The 20,610-nt window shown below is 40.4% G+C and overlaps 1 protein-coding gene across 2 annotated transcripts in view; it reads right to left on the reverse strand.

Annotated features, from left to right (window-relative positions):
- LOC130682134 (probable ubiquitin carboxyl-terminal hydrolase FAF-X) overlaps positions 1 to 5,705 on the reverse strand; it is a 166,041-nt gene extending 160,336 nt beyond the window's left edge. For both annotated transcript variants that reach the window (XM_057496277.1, XM_057496278.1), the window contains exon 1: positions 5,610 to 5,705. In XM_057496277.1, coding sequence (XP_057352260.1) covers positions 5,610 to 5,705 — 96 coding nt within the window. The remainder of the gene's footprint in view (positions 1 to 5,609) is intronic.
- Between the last annotated feature and the right edge of the window lie 14,905 nt (positions 5,706 to 20,610).

Consider the following 20,610-nt stretch of genomic DNA (forward strand, 5'->3'; position numbering starts at 1 on the left):
AACCTTAAAAAGAAAACAAACACACATGGACGCATGACAACATGCTTCTAAATAATTAATGGATTAACGACCAAATTAAAACAGATCAAGCAATACATGGAGACAAATGGCAAACACAGCACAAAGCCCCAACTTCTGAGAGACAAAGTGAAGGCAGTATTAAGAGGAAAGTATATAGTAAACCAGGCCTATTTAAAGCAGGAAGAACAATCCCAAATGAATAGTCTAAAGGAACAATTACTGAAATTGGTAAAAGGAGAACGAATGAGGCCGAAAGTCAGCAGAAGGAGGTACACAGAAAAGATCAGAGAAGAAATAAATAAAATAGAGGGAATAAAACAATAGAAAAAATAAATGAAAGCAAGAGCTGGTTCCTTTAGAAAATAAACAAAATAGAAAAACCCCTAGCCAGACTTATTAAGATAAAAAGAGAATCTATACACATCAACAGAATCATAAACGAGAATGGAAAAGTCATGACGGACCCCCCAGAAATACAAAAAATTATTAGACAATACAATGAAAATCTATATGATAACAAGCTGGAGAAACTGGAAGAAATGGACAACATCCTGGAAAAGTACAACCTTCCAAGACTGACCAAGGAAGAAACAGATCATCTAAACAGACCAATTAACAGCAAAGAAATTGAATTGGTAATCAAAAAACGACTCAACAACAAAACACCCGGGCCAGATGGATTTACCCGTGAATTTTATCAGACACATGGAGAAGACATAATACCCATTCTCCACAAAGTTTTCCAAAAAATAGAAGAGGGACGCACTACTTCCAAACTCATTCTATGAAGTCAGCCAGCATCACTCAAACACCAAAACCAGGCAAAGACCCGACCATAAAAGAAAATTACAGACCAATAGCCATGATGAATATAGATTCAAAAATAATCCCCAAAATATTAGCAATCCAAATTCAAAAATACATCAAGAGGATCGTACACCATGATCTAGTGGGATTCATCTCAGGGATGCAAGGATGGTACAACATTGCAAATCTATCAACATCATTCACCACATTAACAAAAAGGACAAATCCACATAAACATCTCCAGACACTGATTCACTCATGATAAATATTCACAACAAAATGGATATAGAGGCCAAGTACCTCAACATAACAGACGCCATATATGACAAGCCCACAGCCAACACTGTACTTAACAGCGAGAAGCTGAACGATTTCCTCTAAGATCGGGAACAAGACAGGGAAGCCCACTCTCCCCACTGCTATTCAACGTCGTACTGGGAGGTCCTAGCCACAGCAATCAGATAAAACAAAGAAATAAAACGCATCCAGATGGGTAAAGAAGAAGTCAAACTGTCACTATTTGCAGACGACATATTATACATAAAAAACCCTTAAGGCTCCACTCCAAAACTACAACTAATATCTGAATTCAGCAAAGTTGCAGGATACAAAACTAATACACAGAAACCTGCTGCTTTCCTATGCTCTAATGACAAACCACCAGAAGAAATCAGGAAAACAATTCTATTCACAATTACATCAAAATATTAAAATACCTAGGAATAAACCTAACCAAAGCAATCCTGCAAAGGAAGAATGAGTGTGGGAGATCTTGCTTTCCAACTTCACGCTCTACTACAAAGCCACAGTACACAAGACAAAGTGGTACTGGCATAAGAGCAGACCAGTGGAACAGAACAGAGAGTCCAGCTATTAACTCAAACATGTATGGTCAACTACTATACGATAAAGGAGCCATGGACATACAATGGGGAAATGACGGCCTCTTCAACAGCTGGTGTTGGCACAGCTGGTGTTGGCAAAAATGGACAGCTAAATGTAAGACAACTAATTGGATCATTGTCTAACCCCATACACAGAAGTAAATTCAGAATGGATCAAACACCTGAATGTAAGCCATGAAACCATAAACCTCTTAGAAACAAACATAGGCAAAAATCTATATAAACATGAGCAACTTCTTCATGAACGTATCTCCCCGGGCACGGGAAACAAAAGCAAAAATGAATAAGTGACACTAAATCAAGCTGAAAAGCTTCTATACAGGAAAGGACACCACCAACAGAACAAAAAGGCATCCTACAGCATCGGAGAATATATTCATAAATGACCTATCTGACAAGGTAAGGTTACCATCCAAAATATGTAAAGAACTCACACACGTCAACACCCAAAAAGCAAATAGACCAATTAAAAGATGGGTGGAGGATATGAACAGACAATTCTCCAAAGAGGAGATTCAGATGGCCAACAGGCACATGAAGAGATGGTCCACATTGCTAATCATCAGAGATACGCAAATTCAAAACACAATGAGCGATCACCTTACACCAGTTAGGATGGCCAACATCCAAAAGACAGACAACCACAAATCCTGGTGAGGATGTGGGGAAAGGTGAACCCTCCCACACTGCTGGTGGGAAGGTAAATTAGTTGAAACATGGTGGTAAGTAGTATGGACGTTCCTCAAAAAACTAAAAATAGAAATACCAGTTGACCTAGGAAGTCCACTGCTAGGAATTTACCCAAAGAAAACAACTTTGCAGATTCAAAAAGACATGTGCACCCCTATATTTATTGCAGCACTATTGACAATAGCCAAGATAAAGATGCAACCTAAGTGTCCATCAGTAGAGGGAATGGATACATATACACGATGGAATATTTTTCAGCCGTTAAGAAGAAAACAAATCCTACCATTTGCAGCATCATGGATGGAGCTACAGGGTATTATGCTCAGCTCAGTGAAATAAACTAGGTGGAGAAAGACCAGTACAAAATCATTTCACTTATCTGTGGAGCATAAGAACAAAGCAAAAACTGAAGAAACAAAACAGCGGCAGACTCACAGAAAAAAAGAATGGACTAACATTTATCAAAGGGAAAGGGGCTCGGGAGGGCGGGTGGGGAGGGATGCATATGGGGATTAAGGGGCATTATGATTAGCACACATAAATAGGGGTGGCACGGAGAAGGTAGTATAGCACAGAGAAAACACATAGTGCCTCTACTTACAGCATCTTACTACCCTGATGGAACAGTGACTCTAGTGGGGTATGTGCTGGGGACTTGATAATACGGGGAATGTAGTAACCACAATGTTCCTCATGTGAAACCTGAGCACAAGGTTGTGTAGCAATGATACTTAATTTTTTTTAAATGCCCAAGAACTCTAGGCCAACTATAAAACATATGGTCAGGATGCAAAGAGAAGAAGAGACAATACTGGAAGTAGATAGAACTGAGAATTCCTCCCAAATTAATGGCAGACACCAAAGCACAGTTCCAGGAAGCTTACAGAACACCAAGCAAGGTAGATGTCAAAAAACGACATTTAGGCATCATATTCAAACTGCAGGGAAGTGGGATAAAAGCACAGGACCTATCAAGAAGCAAGGGTAGCAATTATAGCAGACTTTTCCTCAGAAACCACACAAACAAGAAAATGCAACAGGGCTGAGAGAAAATCACAACCAATTCAGAATTCCCTATCCTGAAAACTTATACTTCAAAGGGAAGTGTATTATATACTATACACAAGCAAAAATTGAGGTAATTTTTTTGTCAGTAGATCTGCCTTGCAAAAAAAAGTTCTTCAGATATAAGAAAAATTATGTAGGTCAGGACTTGAACTTTTATCCAGAAAGGAAAAGCATTAGATGTATGATTTTACTTATTTGTGAATTCTTAAGACAAAAAAAGAACAGTAGATTTATAGACACTAAGAAGTGATTTGAGATTACCATGGGGTAGGGGTTGGGGCAGGTGAGTGGGAAAATGAGGGGGATAATACTCAATCATAATATAAGTTGGTCACGGGTGGAAGTGCAGCATGGAGAATGTAGTCAGTGATTCTGTAACAACTTTCTGTGTTGACACATAGTAACCACACTTAGTGCAGTTAGGATTTAATATGTGGGTACCTGAACTACTGTGTTGTATACCTGAAACAAATATGAGGTTATGTATCAACTTTATTTCAGTAAAATATATGATATATGTTTTATATATATATAAAATACATACTAAATAAATATATAGAGAGAGAAATATATATATGGTTCCAAAGGCATCTATGTATGTATACATACACACTACACAGCTTCATGGGTAGCATATAACAACAAATTATTCCAAACTTCCTTCCTTTGCTCCTTTCTATCATTCCTGTCACTTCTTTCATTTACCTGTAAACTATAACCAGCTTTTATGTATATGCAATACTATAACCACTGCTTTTGTTATTTTGTACAAATTGTTCACTTAGGAGTAGGAAAAATCACTGTATGCATCTTACAAGCTCAAACTATATCTAGCATATATTTCTAGCTGAAATTGACAGAGCAAAAAAAAGGTAAAATGGCATAATCCCAGGTAGAAATTAACAGACTTCTCAACTCGTAGGAAAACCAGCTGACCAACAAAACAACAAAGAAAAGGCTATACAGAACATCGAAAGAGCATAATGAGCAAACTGGAAGTAATGGACGTGTGTAATGAACACTAAAGCATAGAGTATAGCATTAACAGTACTTGTGAAGTACTCATAGAATTGAAATGGACCACATGCCAGGGAACACACAAAGCCTCAATAAACCCCCCAAGCAGTGACATCATTGAGAACATACTCTCTACACACAGAGGAATCAAGCTACAAAAAATAACGAGAAGTTAATGAGAAAACCTCTAAATACTTGAAAATGAAGCAGCATGTTTCTAAAACTATTCTCACATCAAACCACCACAAAAAATCTTAAAACATGCTTAGTGAATTACAGTAGGTGTCAATACATCTAAAATCATGGGAATGAGTTTCAGAAAATTTATAGTCTAAGAACGGCATGTTTCAGAAAACAGAAGAACTGAAAGACAAGTTGACAGTAACTATATAAATTTCCATATTAAGAAATCAGAAAAGGACCAGTAAAGTAAACCCAAAGAAAACAAGATGAACAAATGAAAATAACAATATATACAAATGGGGCAAAAAACAAAACCCAATGCTTTGCAAAATTTTACTTTACAGTTTAATGAAAGGCAGTAAAACTAGGCAAGAGAAAGGAAATACAATTACCAACATCAGAAATAAAAAATGAAAAAATGTTTAGACTTTTACAAATACTTTTCCACTTATGACAAATTATTTCCAGACAAAAGACAATTCTTTGAATGTAGACCAGCACAAACCTTTGATATTAAAGTATGTCAAGCTTTCAATAAACATTACTTCATTTACTCTCATTTCAAAGAAGGAAAATGAAGGATTGGAAACATTACTTAACTGCACTATAAGGTTAACGTGGTTCAAAGATGGGGTTTGAACAACAACTGCTTAGAGCCTACACTTATCACTAAAGGGTAAAATGACTGACTTAGTTAATGCCTTTGCCCTTAGATATACACAGGGCCTTACATACAAAAAAATATGTAAGTATATTCTAAAGCATATATAATAGCATTCCTATTACTAAATATCAGCAACTTTTCTTAAAGTTTAATTTAAAATAATAGCTTTTACGATTTCTTTACAAATTATTCAGTACAGATGGCACTGCTTAGCTTTCCATAGTGCCCAGAACAATGTAGCCTAAACATCCTACCTGATTCTGTTGAAAGGGGGGCTGAGACTGCCCATCAGGAGCCTGGCCATGGCTGTCACTCCCTCCTCCAGGATGTCCATGAGGGGTGGCGGTCATACTTGTCGGAGGACAGTTCTTTGCTATTTTGTCTCTTTACGTAGTTGTTGTAAGAGAAGAATTTGTAGTCCACTTATAGGAGATAAGTCCCAGCTGTATGTCAGCTTTAAAAAACTCCAATTCAATGACAGACCGCTCACACAGACGATCTCATGACCTAAAAGTAGAAGGAAAGAAGGTATACTTGTTTTAACCATCAAGAAGGTAAATAATGAATCATTCTAATTTTAATGTGTAGTTAATAGCAGTCTTTACAGTCAGTAACAGATGACTATAAAAATGAAATCTAAATTGAAAAGGCAAAATTTTAGTACTATTACTCAACTTAATAGTCACATCATTGTACCAGCACTTACAACATAATAAACAAGAAAACATAAAAACTACACAGAGGGGAGGAGCCAAGATGGCGGCATGAGGAGAGCAGCGGAAATCCCCTCCCAAAACCATATATATTTTTGAAAATACAACAAACACAACTATCCATAAAAGAGAGACCAGAAGATACAGGACAACAGCCAGGCTACATCCACACCTGCGAAAACCCAGCGCCTCACGGAGGGTGTTAAGATACAAGCCCCGGCCCAGTGGACCTGAGCACCCCTCACCCCAGCTCCCGGCAGGAGAGAGGAGTCGGAGCGGGGAGGGAGAGGGAGCCCGGGACTGCTAAATAGCCAACCCTAGCCAACTGCATAGGGAGTGCAGACACACACCGCATGCTGGATGCCAAGGAAACAGGACAGTAAAACCTGTGAGCGGGTCCCTGCAGCCGGCGCCCCTGGGACAGAGAAAAGCGAGTGCTTTTATAAAGTCTTAAAGGGACAGGGAACCCACAGCTGGACGGAAGCATCCCGGGACACTTAGCCCAGCAGCTGGGAATCCCAGGGAACTCCAGGAGCCCTAACGCCCTGGGTGGCAGCGCGGCTCGGAGGCCCCTCCCGGCGATAAACAGCCTCCCGCCCATTTGCCATCTGACACGGCTCTGCCATAGTGGAGCAGCAGCCTGAGACAGGCCATGACCACAGCAGCAGGGCAGAGCTACTTTCACAGTGGCCCGGCAAGAATTTGAAGTCCCATCTGCGCACAGCTGCCCAGCACAAGCCGCTAGGGGTTGCGGTTCTCCCAGGAGAGGAAGGCCACAAACCAGTAAGAAGGGTCGTTCTCCCAGCCGACACACGTGCCAGCTCCCCACAACTACCTCTATCGCCATGAAAAGGCAGAAGAATTTGATACAGACCAGACTAACCCAGACATCCTCCCCTGAGAAGGAATCTTGGGAGAGAGACCTAACCAATCTCCCTGAAAAAGAATTCAAAATAACGGTCATAACCATGCTGATGCAGCCGCAGAGAAAAATACAAGAGCTAACCAACAAAGTAGGGAGGGAAACTACAGAAATAAAACAATCTATGGAAGGATTTATAAGCAGAATGGATAAGATGCAAGAGGCCATTGACTGAATAGAAACCAGAGAACAGGAACACATAGAAGCTGACGCAGAGAGAGATAAAAGGATCTCGAGGAATCAAACAATATTAAGAGAACTGGGTGACCAATCCTAAAGGAACAATATCCGCATTATAGGGGTACCAGAAGAAGAAGAGAGAGAAAAAGGGATAAAGTGTCTTTGAAAAAATAATTCCTGAAAACTTCTCCAAACTGGGGGAGGAAATAATCGTTCAGACCACAGAAGTGCACAGAACTCCCAACAGAAGGGACCCAAGGAGGACAACACCAAGACATATAATAATTAAAATGGCAAAGATCAAGGACAAGGACAGAGTTTTAAAGGCAGCTAGAGAGAGGTAAAAGGTCACCTACAAAGGAAAACCCATCAGGCTATCATCAGACTTCTCAACAGAAACCTTACCGGCCAGAAGAGAATGGCATGATATATTTAATGCAATGAAACAGAAGGGCCTTGAACCAGGAATACTGTATCCAGCACGATTATCATTTAAATATGAAGGAGGGATTAAACAATTCCCAGATAAGAAAAGTTGAGGGAATTTGCCTCCCACAAACCACCTCTATGGGGTATTTTAGAGGGACTGCTCAAGATGGGAGCATTCCTAAGGCTAAAGGGATGTCACCAGACAAAATAAAATCACAGCAAAGAAAGCAGACCAACCAAATACTAAATAAAGGAAAAAATAAAATCAACTACCCACAAAAGCAGTTAAAGGAAACACAAAACAGCACAAAATGAAACACCCAACATATAAAGAATGGAGAAGGAGGAATAAGAAGGGAGAGAAATAAAGAATCACCAGACAGTACCTATAAAAGCTCAATAAGCGAGTTAATTGAGGCAGTAAGATAGTAAAGAAGCGACCCTTGAACCTTTCCTAACCACGAACCTAAAGCCTGCAATGGACAGAAGTATATATCTTTCAATAATCACCCTAAATGTAAATGAATGAATACACCAATCAAAAGACACAGAGTAACAGAATGGAAAAAAAGCAAGACCCATCCATATGCTGCTTACAAGAGATCCACCTCAAACCCAAAGACATGCACAGACTAAAAGTCAAGGGATGGAAAAAGATATTTCATGTAAACAATACAGAGAAAAAAGCAGGTGTTGCACTACTAGTATCAGACAAAATAGACTTCAAAACAAAGAAAGTAACAAGCGATAAAGAAGGACATTACAGAATGATAAAGGGCTCAGTCCAACAAGAGGATATAACCATTACAAATATATATGCACCCAACACAGGAGCACAAGCATATGTGAAACAAATACTAAGAGAACTTAAGGAGGAAACAGAATGCAATGCATTCATTTTAGGAGACTTCAACACACCACTCATTCCAAAGGATAGATCCACTAAACTGAAAATAAGGACACAGAGGCACTGAACAACACACAAGAACAGATGGACCTAATAGACATCTATAGACCTCTACATCCAAAAGCAACCAGATACACATTCTTCTCAAGTGCACATGGAACATTCTCCAGAACAGACCACAAACTCGGACACAAAAAGAGCCTCAGTTAATTCAAAAAGACTGAAATTCTACCAACCAACTTTTGAGACCACAAAGGAATAACACTAGAAATAAATTGTACAAAGAAAACAAAAGGACCACGAACACATGAAGGCTTAACAATATGCTCTTAAATAATGAATGGATCAATGACAAAATTAAAATAGAGATCAAGCAATATATGGAAACAAAGGACAACAACAACACAAAGCTCCAACTTCTGTGGCACACAGCAAAAAGCAGTCTTAAGAGGAAACTATATAGTAATCCAGGCATATTTAAAGAAGGGAGAACAATCCCAAATGAATAGTATAATGTCACAATCATCGAAATTGGAAAAAGAAGAACAAATGAGGCCTAAAGTCAGTAGAAGGAGGGACATAATAAAAATCAGAGAAGAAATAAATAAATAAATAAAATTGAGAAGAAAAAATAGAAAAAAAAATCAATGAAACCAAGAGCTGGTTCTTTGAGAGTATAAACAAAATATATAAGCCTCTAGACAGACTTATTAAGAGAAAAAGAGAATCAACACACGTCAACAGAAACAGAAACGAGAAGAAAAAATCACGACAGACCCCACAGATATAGAAAGAATTATTAGAGAATACCATGAAAACCTATATTCTAACACGCTGGAAAACCTAGAGGAAATGGACAACTTCCTACAAAAATGCAACCTCCCAAAATGACCATGGAAGAAACACAAAATCTAAACAAACCAATTACCAGCATAGAAATTGAAGCAGTAATCAAAAAACTACCAAGGAACAAAACCCCCGGGGCAGATGGACTTACATCGGAATTTGATCAGACGTACAGAGAAGACATAATACCCATTCTCCTTAAAGATTTACAACAAATAGAAGACGGCGGAATACTCCCAAACTCATTCTATGAAGCCAACTTCACCGAATACCAAAACCAGGCAAAGACCCCACCAAAAAAGAAAATTACAGACCAATATTCCTGATGAACGTAGATGCAAAAATACTCAACAAAATAAAAGCAAACTGAATTCAAAAATACATCAAAGGATCATATACCATGACCAAGTGGGATTCATCCCAAGGATGCAAGGTTGGCACAACATTCGAAAATTCATCAACATCATCCACCACAGAAACAAAAAGAAAGACAAAAACCACATGAACATCTCCAGATGCTGAAAAAGCATTCGACAAAATTCAACACCCATTCATGACAAAAACTCTCAGCAAAAATGGGTATACATGACAAGTACCTCAACATAATAAAGGCCATATATGATAAGCCCACAGCCAACATGATACCAAACAGCGAGAAGCTGAAAGCTTTTCCTCTAAGGTCAGGAACAAGACAGGGATGCCCACTCTCCCCACTGTTATTCAACATAGTACTGGAGGTCCTAGCCACGGCAATTAGACAAAACAAAGAAATACAAGTAATCCAGATTGGTAAAGAAGAAGTGAAACTGTCACTATTTGCAGATGACATGATACTGTACATAAAAAACCCTAAAGACTCCACCCCAAAACTACTAGAACTGATACCGGAATACAGTAAAGTTGCAGGATACAAAATTAACACACCGAAACCTTTGGCTTTCCTATACACTAACAATGAGCCAATAGAAAGAGAAATCAGGAAAACAATTTCATTCACAATTGCATCAAAAGGAGTAAAATACCTAGGAGTGAACCTAACCAAAGAAGTGAAAGACCTGTACCCTGAAAACTATAAGACACTGTTAAGAGAAATTATAGGGGACACTAACAAATGGAAACTCATCCCATGCTCTTGGCTAGGAAGAAGTAATATTGTCAAAACGGCCATCCTGCCAAGCAATATACAGATTTGATACAGTCCCTATCAAATTACAAACAACATTCTTCAAAGAACTGGAACGAATAGTTCCAAAATTCATATGGAAACACCAAAGACCCCGAACAGCCAAAGCAATCCTGAGAGGGAAGAATAAAGTGGGGGGATCTCGCTCCAAAACTTCAAGCTCTACTACAAAGTCACAGTAATCAAGATAATTTGGTACTGCCACAAGAACAGAGCCACAGACAAGTGGAACAGAATAGAGACTCCAGACATTAGCTCAAACATGTATGGTCAATCAATATACAATAAAGGAGCCATGGACATACAATGGCGAAACGACAGTCTCTTTAACAGCTGGTGCTGGCAAAACTGGATAGCTACATGTAAGAGAGTGAAACTGGATCACTGTCTAACCCCATACACAAAAGCAAACTCGAAATGGACCAAAGACCTGAATGTAAGTCATGAAACCATAAAACTCCTAGAAAAAAACTTAGGCAAAAATCTCCTGGACATAAACATGAGCAACTTCTTCATGAACATATCACCCTGGGCAAGGGAAACAAAAGCAAAAATGAACAAGTGGGACTATATCAAGTTGACGAGCTTCTGTACAGCAAAGGACACCATCAATAGAACAAAAAGGTACCCTACAGCACTGGAGAATATATCTATAAATGACCAATCCGATAAAGGGATGACATCCAAAATACATAAACAGGTCATGCACCTCAAGAAACAAACAGCAAATAATCCAATTAAAAAATGGGCAGAGGAGCTGAACATACAATTCTCCAAAGAAGAAGTGCAGATGGCCAACAGACACATGAAAAGATGCTCCACATCGCTAGTCACCAGAGAAATGCAAATTAAAACCACAATAAGGTATCACCTCACACCAGTAAGGAATGCCAACATCATCCAAAAGACAAACAACAACAAATGTGGGCGAGGTTGTGGAGAAACGGGAACCATCCTACACTGCTGGTAGGAATGTAATAGTTTGATCACTGTGGAAAGCAGTATGGAGGTTCCCCAAAAAGCTCAAAGCAGACATACCATTTGACCAAGGAATTCCACTTCTAGGAATTTACCCTAAGAATGCAGCAGCCCAGTTTGAAAAAGACAGTGGAATCTGTATGTTTATCGCAGCACTATTTACAATAGCCAAGATATGGAAGCAACCTAAGTGTCCATCACTAGATGAATGGATAAAGAAGAGGCGGTACATATACAAAATGGAATATTATTCAGCGATAAGAAGAAAACAAATGCTACAATTTGCAACAACATGGATGGAGCTAGAGGGTATTATGCTCAGTGAAAAAAGCCAGGCAGGGAAAGACAAGAATCAAATGATTTCACTCATACGTGGAGTGTAAGAACAAAGAAAAAACTGAAGAAACAAAACAGCAGCAGACTCATAGAACCCAGGAATGGACTAAAAGTTACCAAAGGGAAAAAAGGGAAAGGGACTGGGGTGGTTAGGTGGGAATGGAGGAATAAGGGGGGGTGGGAAGAAAGCCCGCATTGTGATTAGCATGTATAATGTGGCACAGGTGGCACAGGATGGGCTGTGCAACAGAGAAAACAAGTCGGGATTCTACAGCATCTCACTACGCTGATGGACACTATCTGTAATGGGGTTTGGGTGGGGGGACATGGTGAAGAGGGTAGTCTAGTAGACATAATGTTCCTCACGTAACTGTAGATTAATGTTACCAAAATAAATACAATTAAAAAATTAAAAAGACTAACTTTAAAAATGGGTTATCTAAACAGACATTTCTTCAAAGATGCGCAACAGCCAATAAGCACAGCAAAGTGTGCTCTCCATCAATAGTATGTGCAAAATAAAACCACTGAACAACACTGTTCACCTTAGAATGGTATAACCAAGAAGTCAGAAAGAGTAACAGGAAAACCAACAGTTTTATGGATCCACATTACAGTATGAATGAACCTCAAGAAAATTATTTAAGTGAAAGAAGCCAAATAGAAAGACTCCGTGATCATTTTATTTCTGTGAAACTGTCAGGATAGACGACCTAAAGAGGCAGAAAACAGATTACAATTGCCTGGGCCTAGAGCGAAAGTCCTTGAAATCACAACAAAGCAGCAGAAGTAACTCGAGTGATGTAAATATTAAAAAACTGCATTGGGATACTGTTTTCACAATGCTAAATTTACTAAAAATTGTTTAACTGTGTATATAAAGTGAGTAAATTTTGCTACATGTAAAAATTACACCTCAAAGCTGTGAAATATTACCAACTGTTAACCAGAATACTTAACTGTATTTCCAGTTTAAAATAAAATCCTTTTAATGCACACACATCAGAAAGTCTGTGTTTGAAGTAATTTTCTTAAATTTGGCTTGAGGAAAGGGTGGTTTCCATATTAAAATGCTAAAACAAATGTAAAAAGATTAAAAAGCTCAAAGAAGGGTGTGCACTGAAATTTCATCACAAACATCCAGTTTTAAAATCAGTGGTGCGTTATAAATACCTCGCCAAAGGATATTTCTTAAGAGAGATTCATGAAAAGTGTCTTTCTGATACACTGAAAATGCATTTCCAGTCCCAAGGAGAAAAACCACCAATGCAAAATCTTAAGGGAAAATCTCTTGAAATAATTTCTTCAGTAATTTAGGATTCTTAAAGTTTTTCTGCTTAGTTGCTATAGAAATTATTTCCAAGTTTTAAAGACATATCAGATATGATTAGAGCCAACCAACAAAAGGAGCTAATCATAGTTTAAACAAAACTTGTATAGGAAAAGGGAAGAACTCTAAACACCCTATCTTTAAATCAGTGAAGTTAAAATATAGTCGATGTTGCCCCTTGAAACACTAGTTGCAAATACCTTAAGGTAGATTTTCACAAACGAGGGGACATCTAAGTTTCAAACACTAGATTTCAAATTGAAAAAACAAATTCTGGCCCCTTGGTAAACAAGTCTTTAAACTGTCTTCATCTGCGGATGATAAAATGGCAGTTGTTAGTAGAGGCAAAAAAAATTGTAGTGATTTATTGTTTTAATTTTAAAATATGGCTTAAGATATCCACCTTATCATTAAGTAGTTCTTAGGAATAATCCTAGTATTAACTCCCAAGAAAACACTTCCAAGTTTCTTAACCAAACACCCCAAAAGCCAAAATAGTGAATTATGTGCATTAAAAAAATTTTTGACCGTAAGAAAATTGTCCAAAGCATCCCCTTTAAAAACTATAGCACAAATATTTAGCCTACACCTACAATTTGTGAAACTGAGTTCGAAAAGTATCTTAAGAAATTATTCAAACACGAGTTGGGGAAAATGCACAAGTGGAATATTCAAGTCCATTATAACGGAAGTCCACAGAACAAAAATTATTTTATTATTAAAATCCCTATGTAAATTCTAGTTTCCACAGAATTCCAAGTAATTAAAATATCTGCTCATCTCTAAATTAACACATTATAATGAAAAATACTTACCAAACGCAGTGCCTCACCTCACAAGAATGAGATTTTACCAACACAGACGCTAGTACTTCTACAGAATCACAGAAAAACAGGTAAAAGCTAGTATGGAATCGACATTAAAATCACCTTTAACTGCTCCCTAGCCCTCAGCATTTTGCTGAGATATGGAAGGGAAAAACAATTGTGCAGTCTCTCAGTCTATCGCAGGAGGGTGGTCAAAAGTCAAACCCGATAACCAGGAATACCTAGGGCCTAGCTCTGTTCGAAATTACACCTCAGTGATGCCATTTGTTGTCAAAAGCAAGGAGACGCGCCTAGGGCCCCAGGAAGGCTGTGAGGCAAGGCTCGTAAACTGGTAACCCTCACGCACAGGCAGTGGCTCGCGGGAGATGGCAGGGTGACAGAACCGTCAGGCATTTTCGCTGTAATTCAAAGCACGGACGTGCTCCTGAGATCGATAGCTGACACCTATTTGTGCGCTGAGGAGTGGAGAGGGCGATGTGAGGGGCGACCAGTTCTTGGCCTGGCGGTAGAATGGAACATAAGCCCCTCGACATGCTAACGTCTCTCAGGTGTTGCTACTCGTTTCATAGCAATCATGCCTTTACACCAAAAGCTGAATACGCAAAGGAGGGACACAAAGGCCACTCTCCGTTTCAAGTCCGGCAAGATACCGGTCGTCACAGGCCAGGCTGGCGGCTGCGGGCGAAGGGAAAAAGGAAGCGCGCCCACTCCGTCCTCCTTACCTCTTTTGTTCCGTCGGTTTTGGGACTCTCGGTGAGCTTATATGGACTCCAAGGGCCGCGTCAACCCTCGTGGTCCTCCTGGACCTGTGGCTTTATCTTCTCCTGCTTGGCGTTTCGGGCCAGGTGTCTTTGCCGAGTCACCCCTAGCTCCCGACGCTGACACCAACACCAGGCGCTGAGGAGGTCACCTCCCTTCAGGAAGAGGCAGAACCTTGGATAATCTCCAGAAAGGTCTAGAAGACAGTTGAGGGTGGAAAGGCCTGGCCTTAAGAGGGCCCCGAAAGTGCTCGGCGCCGGGAGGCTGGTGTTCTAGCAGTCCCCTAGGGTGTCCTCCCCAACATGGCGAATCAGGCAAACGCGGAAAAAAAAAAAAAAAAAAAACACCGAGCGCAGGGGCAACTGCAGCGGCGCGGACTCCCAGCAGCCCCGACTCCCAGCAGCCCCAGCGCCACCCACACCCTAGAGCACTTCCGCCTCCTTCAAATCCCGCCCCTAGGCCCTCCCCCTTACTCTAGCCCAGCCCCTTTCCCCCTCAGCCTCTTCTTCCTTTATCCCTCTACCCTACCCCACCTCTTCACTATCCCGTAAAGGAGAAGGAATTTGCGCCCGAAGCCGGAAGCTGAGCCCTGACTGAGTCTCCTTGATCCAGAAGGACTTGGACAGAGGCGGGGAAGATCATGCGGTAAAGGTAGCCCAAGGTATGCTTGGCTGTGGGGCACCTACCGGTAGCAGGGCTGAGGAAGATCTTGTCTCTCTAATCCTCTTTCGGTTCTGGAGCAATTTAGGGATTGAGCTAGATCGAGGACTGGGGACAATAAGGAAAAAGAGAAGTATTGAGACTGAGAATCTGCCGGAACAAGTAAAGCGGCAACTCAGATGAGTATGTATTTCGTGAAAAAGATTAATCGCGACGATTGAAACAGCGACATTTTTGACAGCTCAACTTACATCGCTGGTTTTGATGCTTTGGGAATCTGCCTGGCTGACGAACCGGTATGATAATGTCACCCGGCCTTAAATGTTTCCTGAATGGGGGGAGGAGAGAGAAAAGGTGGCCCTGGAGAGCAGATGCTGAGTGCGTCCTCATTTAACTGCCCTGCCGCATCCTAATGGACGCAACTCTACACACCGCCCTTTCCTGCCTTTTTGAGGCCCTTCCTTGGAGTTCCAAGGTGGGAGGAAGTGGTCAACTGTTCAGGATCGAGAAGGTCAGGTCATCTTCCTAGCGAATAAGAGGAAAGCCTGTTATCCATTGGCGAAACATCTGGAGCCGACCGTGTGTGGGTTTTATACTATCTGATAACATGGTATATTTCGTTGGTTGATTTTCATATGTTAAAACATATGCATTCCTGCAACAAATAACACTTTATCATGATGTAGAATGTTTTTTATATATTGCAGGATTCAGTTTGTTACTATATGTGTTCGTCTTTTGTGTAAACATACGGGCATCCATCCAAGCACAATGGCACGTTTGCTAATGAAACGGACGTTAATGAGATGTCCTTATATATATTGCCATTCTTGATTTTTCTGCCGTGTTTTAAAAAGGGTAATTTAAGTGCCAAAGATGACAAGAATGCTAAGTGAAAAACGGAAGTCTTCTTATTTTTCTAATTTCAGTTTTAAGGACAGCATAGCAACTCAGTATAAACAACTTTATCGTGTTTTTTTGCTATTATAACACCTAATGGTTTTCTGAATATTTTTCCTGTTTACATTAAACAGTATAACCGCTGAATAAATTAGTGCAATGATTTTTGATGTCTTCTAAGTCTTTTTTTATTTTGCTTTCATTAATCTACAGTTACATGTGAAACATTATGTTTACTAGACTGCCCCCCATCATCAAGTCCCCACCACATAGCCCAGTACACTGACTGTCCATCAGCGTAGTAAGATGCTATAGAATCACTAGTCTTCTCTGTGCTGTACGGCCCTCCACATGTGCCACCCTCCGTTATGTCTGCTAATAGTAATGGCCCTCTTTTTGCCCTTATCCGTCCCTTCCGACCCTTCCTCCCCAGTCCCTTTCCCTTGGCAACTGTCAGTCCATTCTTGAGTTCTGTGAGTCAGCTGCTGTTTTGTTCCTTCAGTTTTTTTCTTTGTTCTTATCAAAGTGAAATCATTTGATACTTCTCTTTTTCCGCCTGGCTTATTACACTGAGCAGAATACCCTCTAGCTACATTCATGCTGTTGCAAACGGTAGAATATATTTTCTTCTTACGGCTGAATAATATTTAATTATGTACATGTACCATGTACCACATCTTCTTCATGCATTCATCTGCTGATGGACACTTCCGTTGCTTCCCTTTCTTGGCTATTGTAAGTAGTGCTGCGATAAACATAGGGGGTCGTATGTCTTTACAAACTGGGATGCTGCATTCTTAGGGTAAATTCATAGGAGTGGAATTCCTGGGTCCAGTGTTATTTCTACTTTTCGTTTTTTGAGGAACCTCCATACTGCTTTCCACAGCTGTTGAACTAATTTACATTACGAATAACAGTGTAGGAGGGTTCCCCTTTCTCCGCACCCTCGCCGGCATTTGTTGTTGTTTGCCTCTTGGATGGTGGCCATCCTTACTGGGGTGAGGTGATATCTCACTGGAGCTTTAGTTTGCATTTCTCTGATGATTAGCGATGTGGAGCATCTTTTCATGTGCCTGTTGGCCCTCTGAATTTCTTCTTTGGAGAAGTGTCTGTTCAGATCCTGTGCCCATTTTTTAATTGGATTGTTTGCTTTTTGGGTGTTGAGGCACGTGAGCTCTTTATGTATTTTGGATGTCAACCTTTATCGGGTCTGTCATTCATGAACATATTCTCCCATACTGTAGGTTGCCTTTTTGTTCTATTGATCTTGTCCTTGCTGAACAGAAGCTTTTCGGCTTGGTATAGTCCCACTTGTTCATGTTTACTTTTGTTAACGTTGCCCAGAGAGACATGTTCACAAAGAAGTTGCTCATGTACACGTCCAAGAGATTTTTGCCTGTGTTTTCTTAAAGGTTTTATGGTTTCACCTACTTACATACAGGTCTTTGATCCATTTCAAGTTTACTATTGTGTATGGGGTTACACAATGATCCAGTTTCATTCTCTTGCATGTAACTGGGCAGTTTTGCCAACACTGTCTGTTGAAGAGGCTATTTCCCCATTGTATCTCCATGGCTCCTTTATCATACATTAGTTGACCATATGCGTTTGGGTTAACGTCTGGACTCTGTATCCCTTTCCACTGGTCTGTGGGTCTGTTCTTGTACCAGTGCCATATTGTCTTGATTACTTTGGATTGGTAGTGGGACTTGAAGTTGGGAAGCGAGATCCCTCGCACTTTACTCTTCCTTTTCTGGATTGCCTCTACTGTTCGGGGTCTTTGGTGTCTGCCTATGAATTTTAACACTACTTGTTCCAGTTCGTTGAAGGAGGCTGTTGGTATTTTGATAGGGATTGCATTGAATCTGTATATTGCTTTAGGCAGGATGTCCATTTAGATGATATTCACTCTTCCTAGCCAGGAGCATGGGATGAGTTTCCACTCGTTTGTGTCCTCTTTAATTTCTCTTAAGAGTGTCTTGTACTTTTCAGTGTATAGGTCTTTTGCTTGCTTGGTTATGTTTATTCCTAGGTATTTTATCCCTTTGGCTGCATTTGTGAATGGAATTGTTTTCCTGATTCTCTTTCGGCTAGTTCATCATTAGTGTAGAGGAAAACAACAGATTTCTGTGGATTAATTTTGTAACCTGCAACTGTGCTGAAATCAGATATTAGTTCTACTAGTTTTGGAATGGAGTCTTCTGGGTTTTTATGTGCAATATCATGTCATCTGCAAACAGTGAAAGTTTCTCTTTTGTCTTTACCAATCAGGATACCTTTAATTTCCTTGTTTTGTCTCATTGCCACTGCTGGGAACTCCAGTACTGTATTGAATAGCAGTGGGGAGAGTGAGCATCCCTGTCTTGTTCCCGGTCTTAGGTGGAATGCTTTCAGCCTCTCACTAAGTATGATGTTTTCTGTGGGTTTGTCATATATGTACTGTATTATGTTGAGCTACTCGCCCTCTCTAACCATTTCGTTGAGAGTTTTTATCATGAATGGATGTTAAACTTGGTCAAATGCTTTCTCAGCATCTGTGCAGATGATCAGGTGGTTTTTGTCCTTCTTTTTGTTGACGGGGTGGATGTTGTCGATAGATTTTCGAATGTTGTACTGTCCGTGTGTCCGTGAGATGTACCCCTGTTGATCATGGTGTATGGAACTCCTGATGTATTTTTTAATTCGGTTTGCTAATATTTTGTTGAGAATTTTTGCGTGTAAGTTCATCACGGTTATTGGTCTGTAGTTTTCTTTTTCGGTGGGGCTTTTGCTCCCCTCTGAGCATGCCAGTGTGAAATAAAGCCTCAACACTCAAAGACCTCCAAGTGCCGCTTGGTTTTTCCGTCGGTGATCCAGTCCAGGCCTTTTTATCAGTATTTTCTGTAACAATGCTACAGGCTGACTGGTCACTCCAGGTTTTCCAGTAAAATACCAGTTTTTAAAAGTACTCTGAGTCAACGTATAATATATCCAGAATCCAGGTTGGCCTAAGATCACCTCCTTGAGACTCAAGTGGCACCAGTGGTGGTTCCCAGGCTCCTGAGTGACATGCGAAATTTTCAGTAGGCTTGGGGTGGACACATGTATGTATGTCCCTTGAAGAAACCTCCATAATAATCTACAGTAAACCATATACTCTATCTGCACAGAGCAAATCTACACAATGTTGTGAGGCAATAGCCACAGAAACAACTCATAGTAATAAACGTAATATCAAAAGTAATGATTAGTAACAATAATACTGATGGCCATCAGATATTATTACTACTACTAATGATAAACATAAGGGGTTAGAGCATAAGAATATAGATGATAGAACGAGAACAGACTTCCCTCTGTGACTGACAAGGTAGATAGTGGATCTCATGGAGTTGCATTCAGAGTCCAGGATCGCATAATGAAATATGATCTAGAAGACAAATATGAGCAGCAGCATGGAAGCCAATAAACGTAGGGGACAGCATGGGAGAATGGGGAACTGGTTGACCAACACCCAGAAGGGAATCCTACAGGGTGAAGGTAGAGGGGCCTTCCAGTCAGAAGCTTTCCCATTGCTTAATACTCACCTGCTTTCCACAGTTAAAGAGCTGACTGTTGTGACTGTGATCCATGCAAGGATGAAAGGATGCAGAGCCACACACACAGAGCAGAAGCCCCACGTAGGATGTGCATTAAACTCCCAGCTCCATCTCAGCCCTCTTTGCCTGGTTTCCATTTTTGACACTGATCACCCAGGAACCCTGAAGATCCAGCACCAGTATGCATATCTCAGCCTGAGGACTTTGGAGGGCCTGATTCTCCATGCTCAAGACCCACAATGGGGAGATGGCTGGGACAGCAGTTCACCAGTACCCTGTCAAACTCAGAATATAATGAGATTGTTTTGAGAAGCGTGAGATTAGTGTACAGACTCCTAAATCAATAACAAGATACTGTGATCAGGCCTCATAGGGAAGTTGTACAAAGTGTCCTAGGTTTTCATCATGAAATGTGTTCTCTGCAGACAAAGATGGGTAGCAAGAAAAAATAAAATAAACCTGGAGGAAGGTATGGTTGAACTTGGGGATAAACCTGTGCCCAGCTTGGGAGGAGAGGCCAAAGGGCAGAGACTGCGATGTTTTATCCTAGTCCCACTTGCTTCAAAACAGCCCCCATATTTCAGGAATTCTGCCAGGTGGCTGTGGGGAAGAGCCCTTTGCAAGGAAGTCACGGCCCCTTGTCCAGAAACCCCTGCTGGGTGCACTAACTTCCCACCTGGATGGGCATGGGGACCCCATTTTCTCAC

Source organism: Manis pentadactyla, chromosome Y, assembly GCF_030020395.1.
Source record: "Manis pentadactyla isolate mManPen7 chromosome Y, mManPen7.hap1, whole genome shotgun sequence".
NCBI lineage: Eukaryota > Metazoa > Chordata > Mammalia > Pholidota > Manidae > Manis > Manis pentadactyla.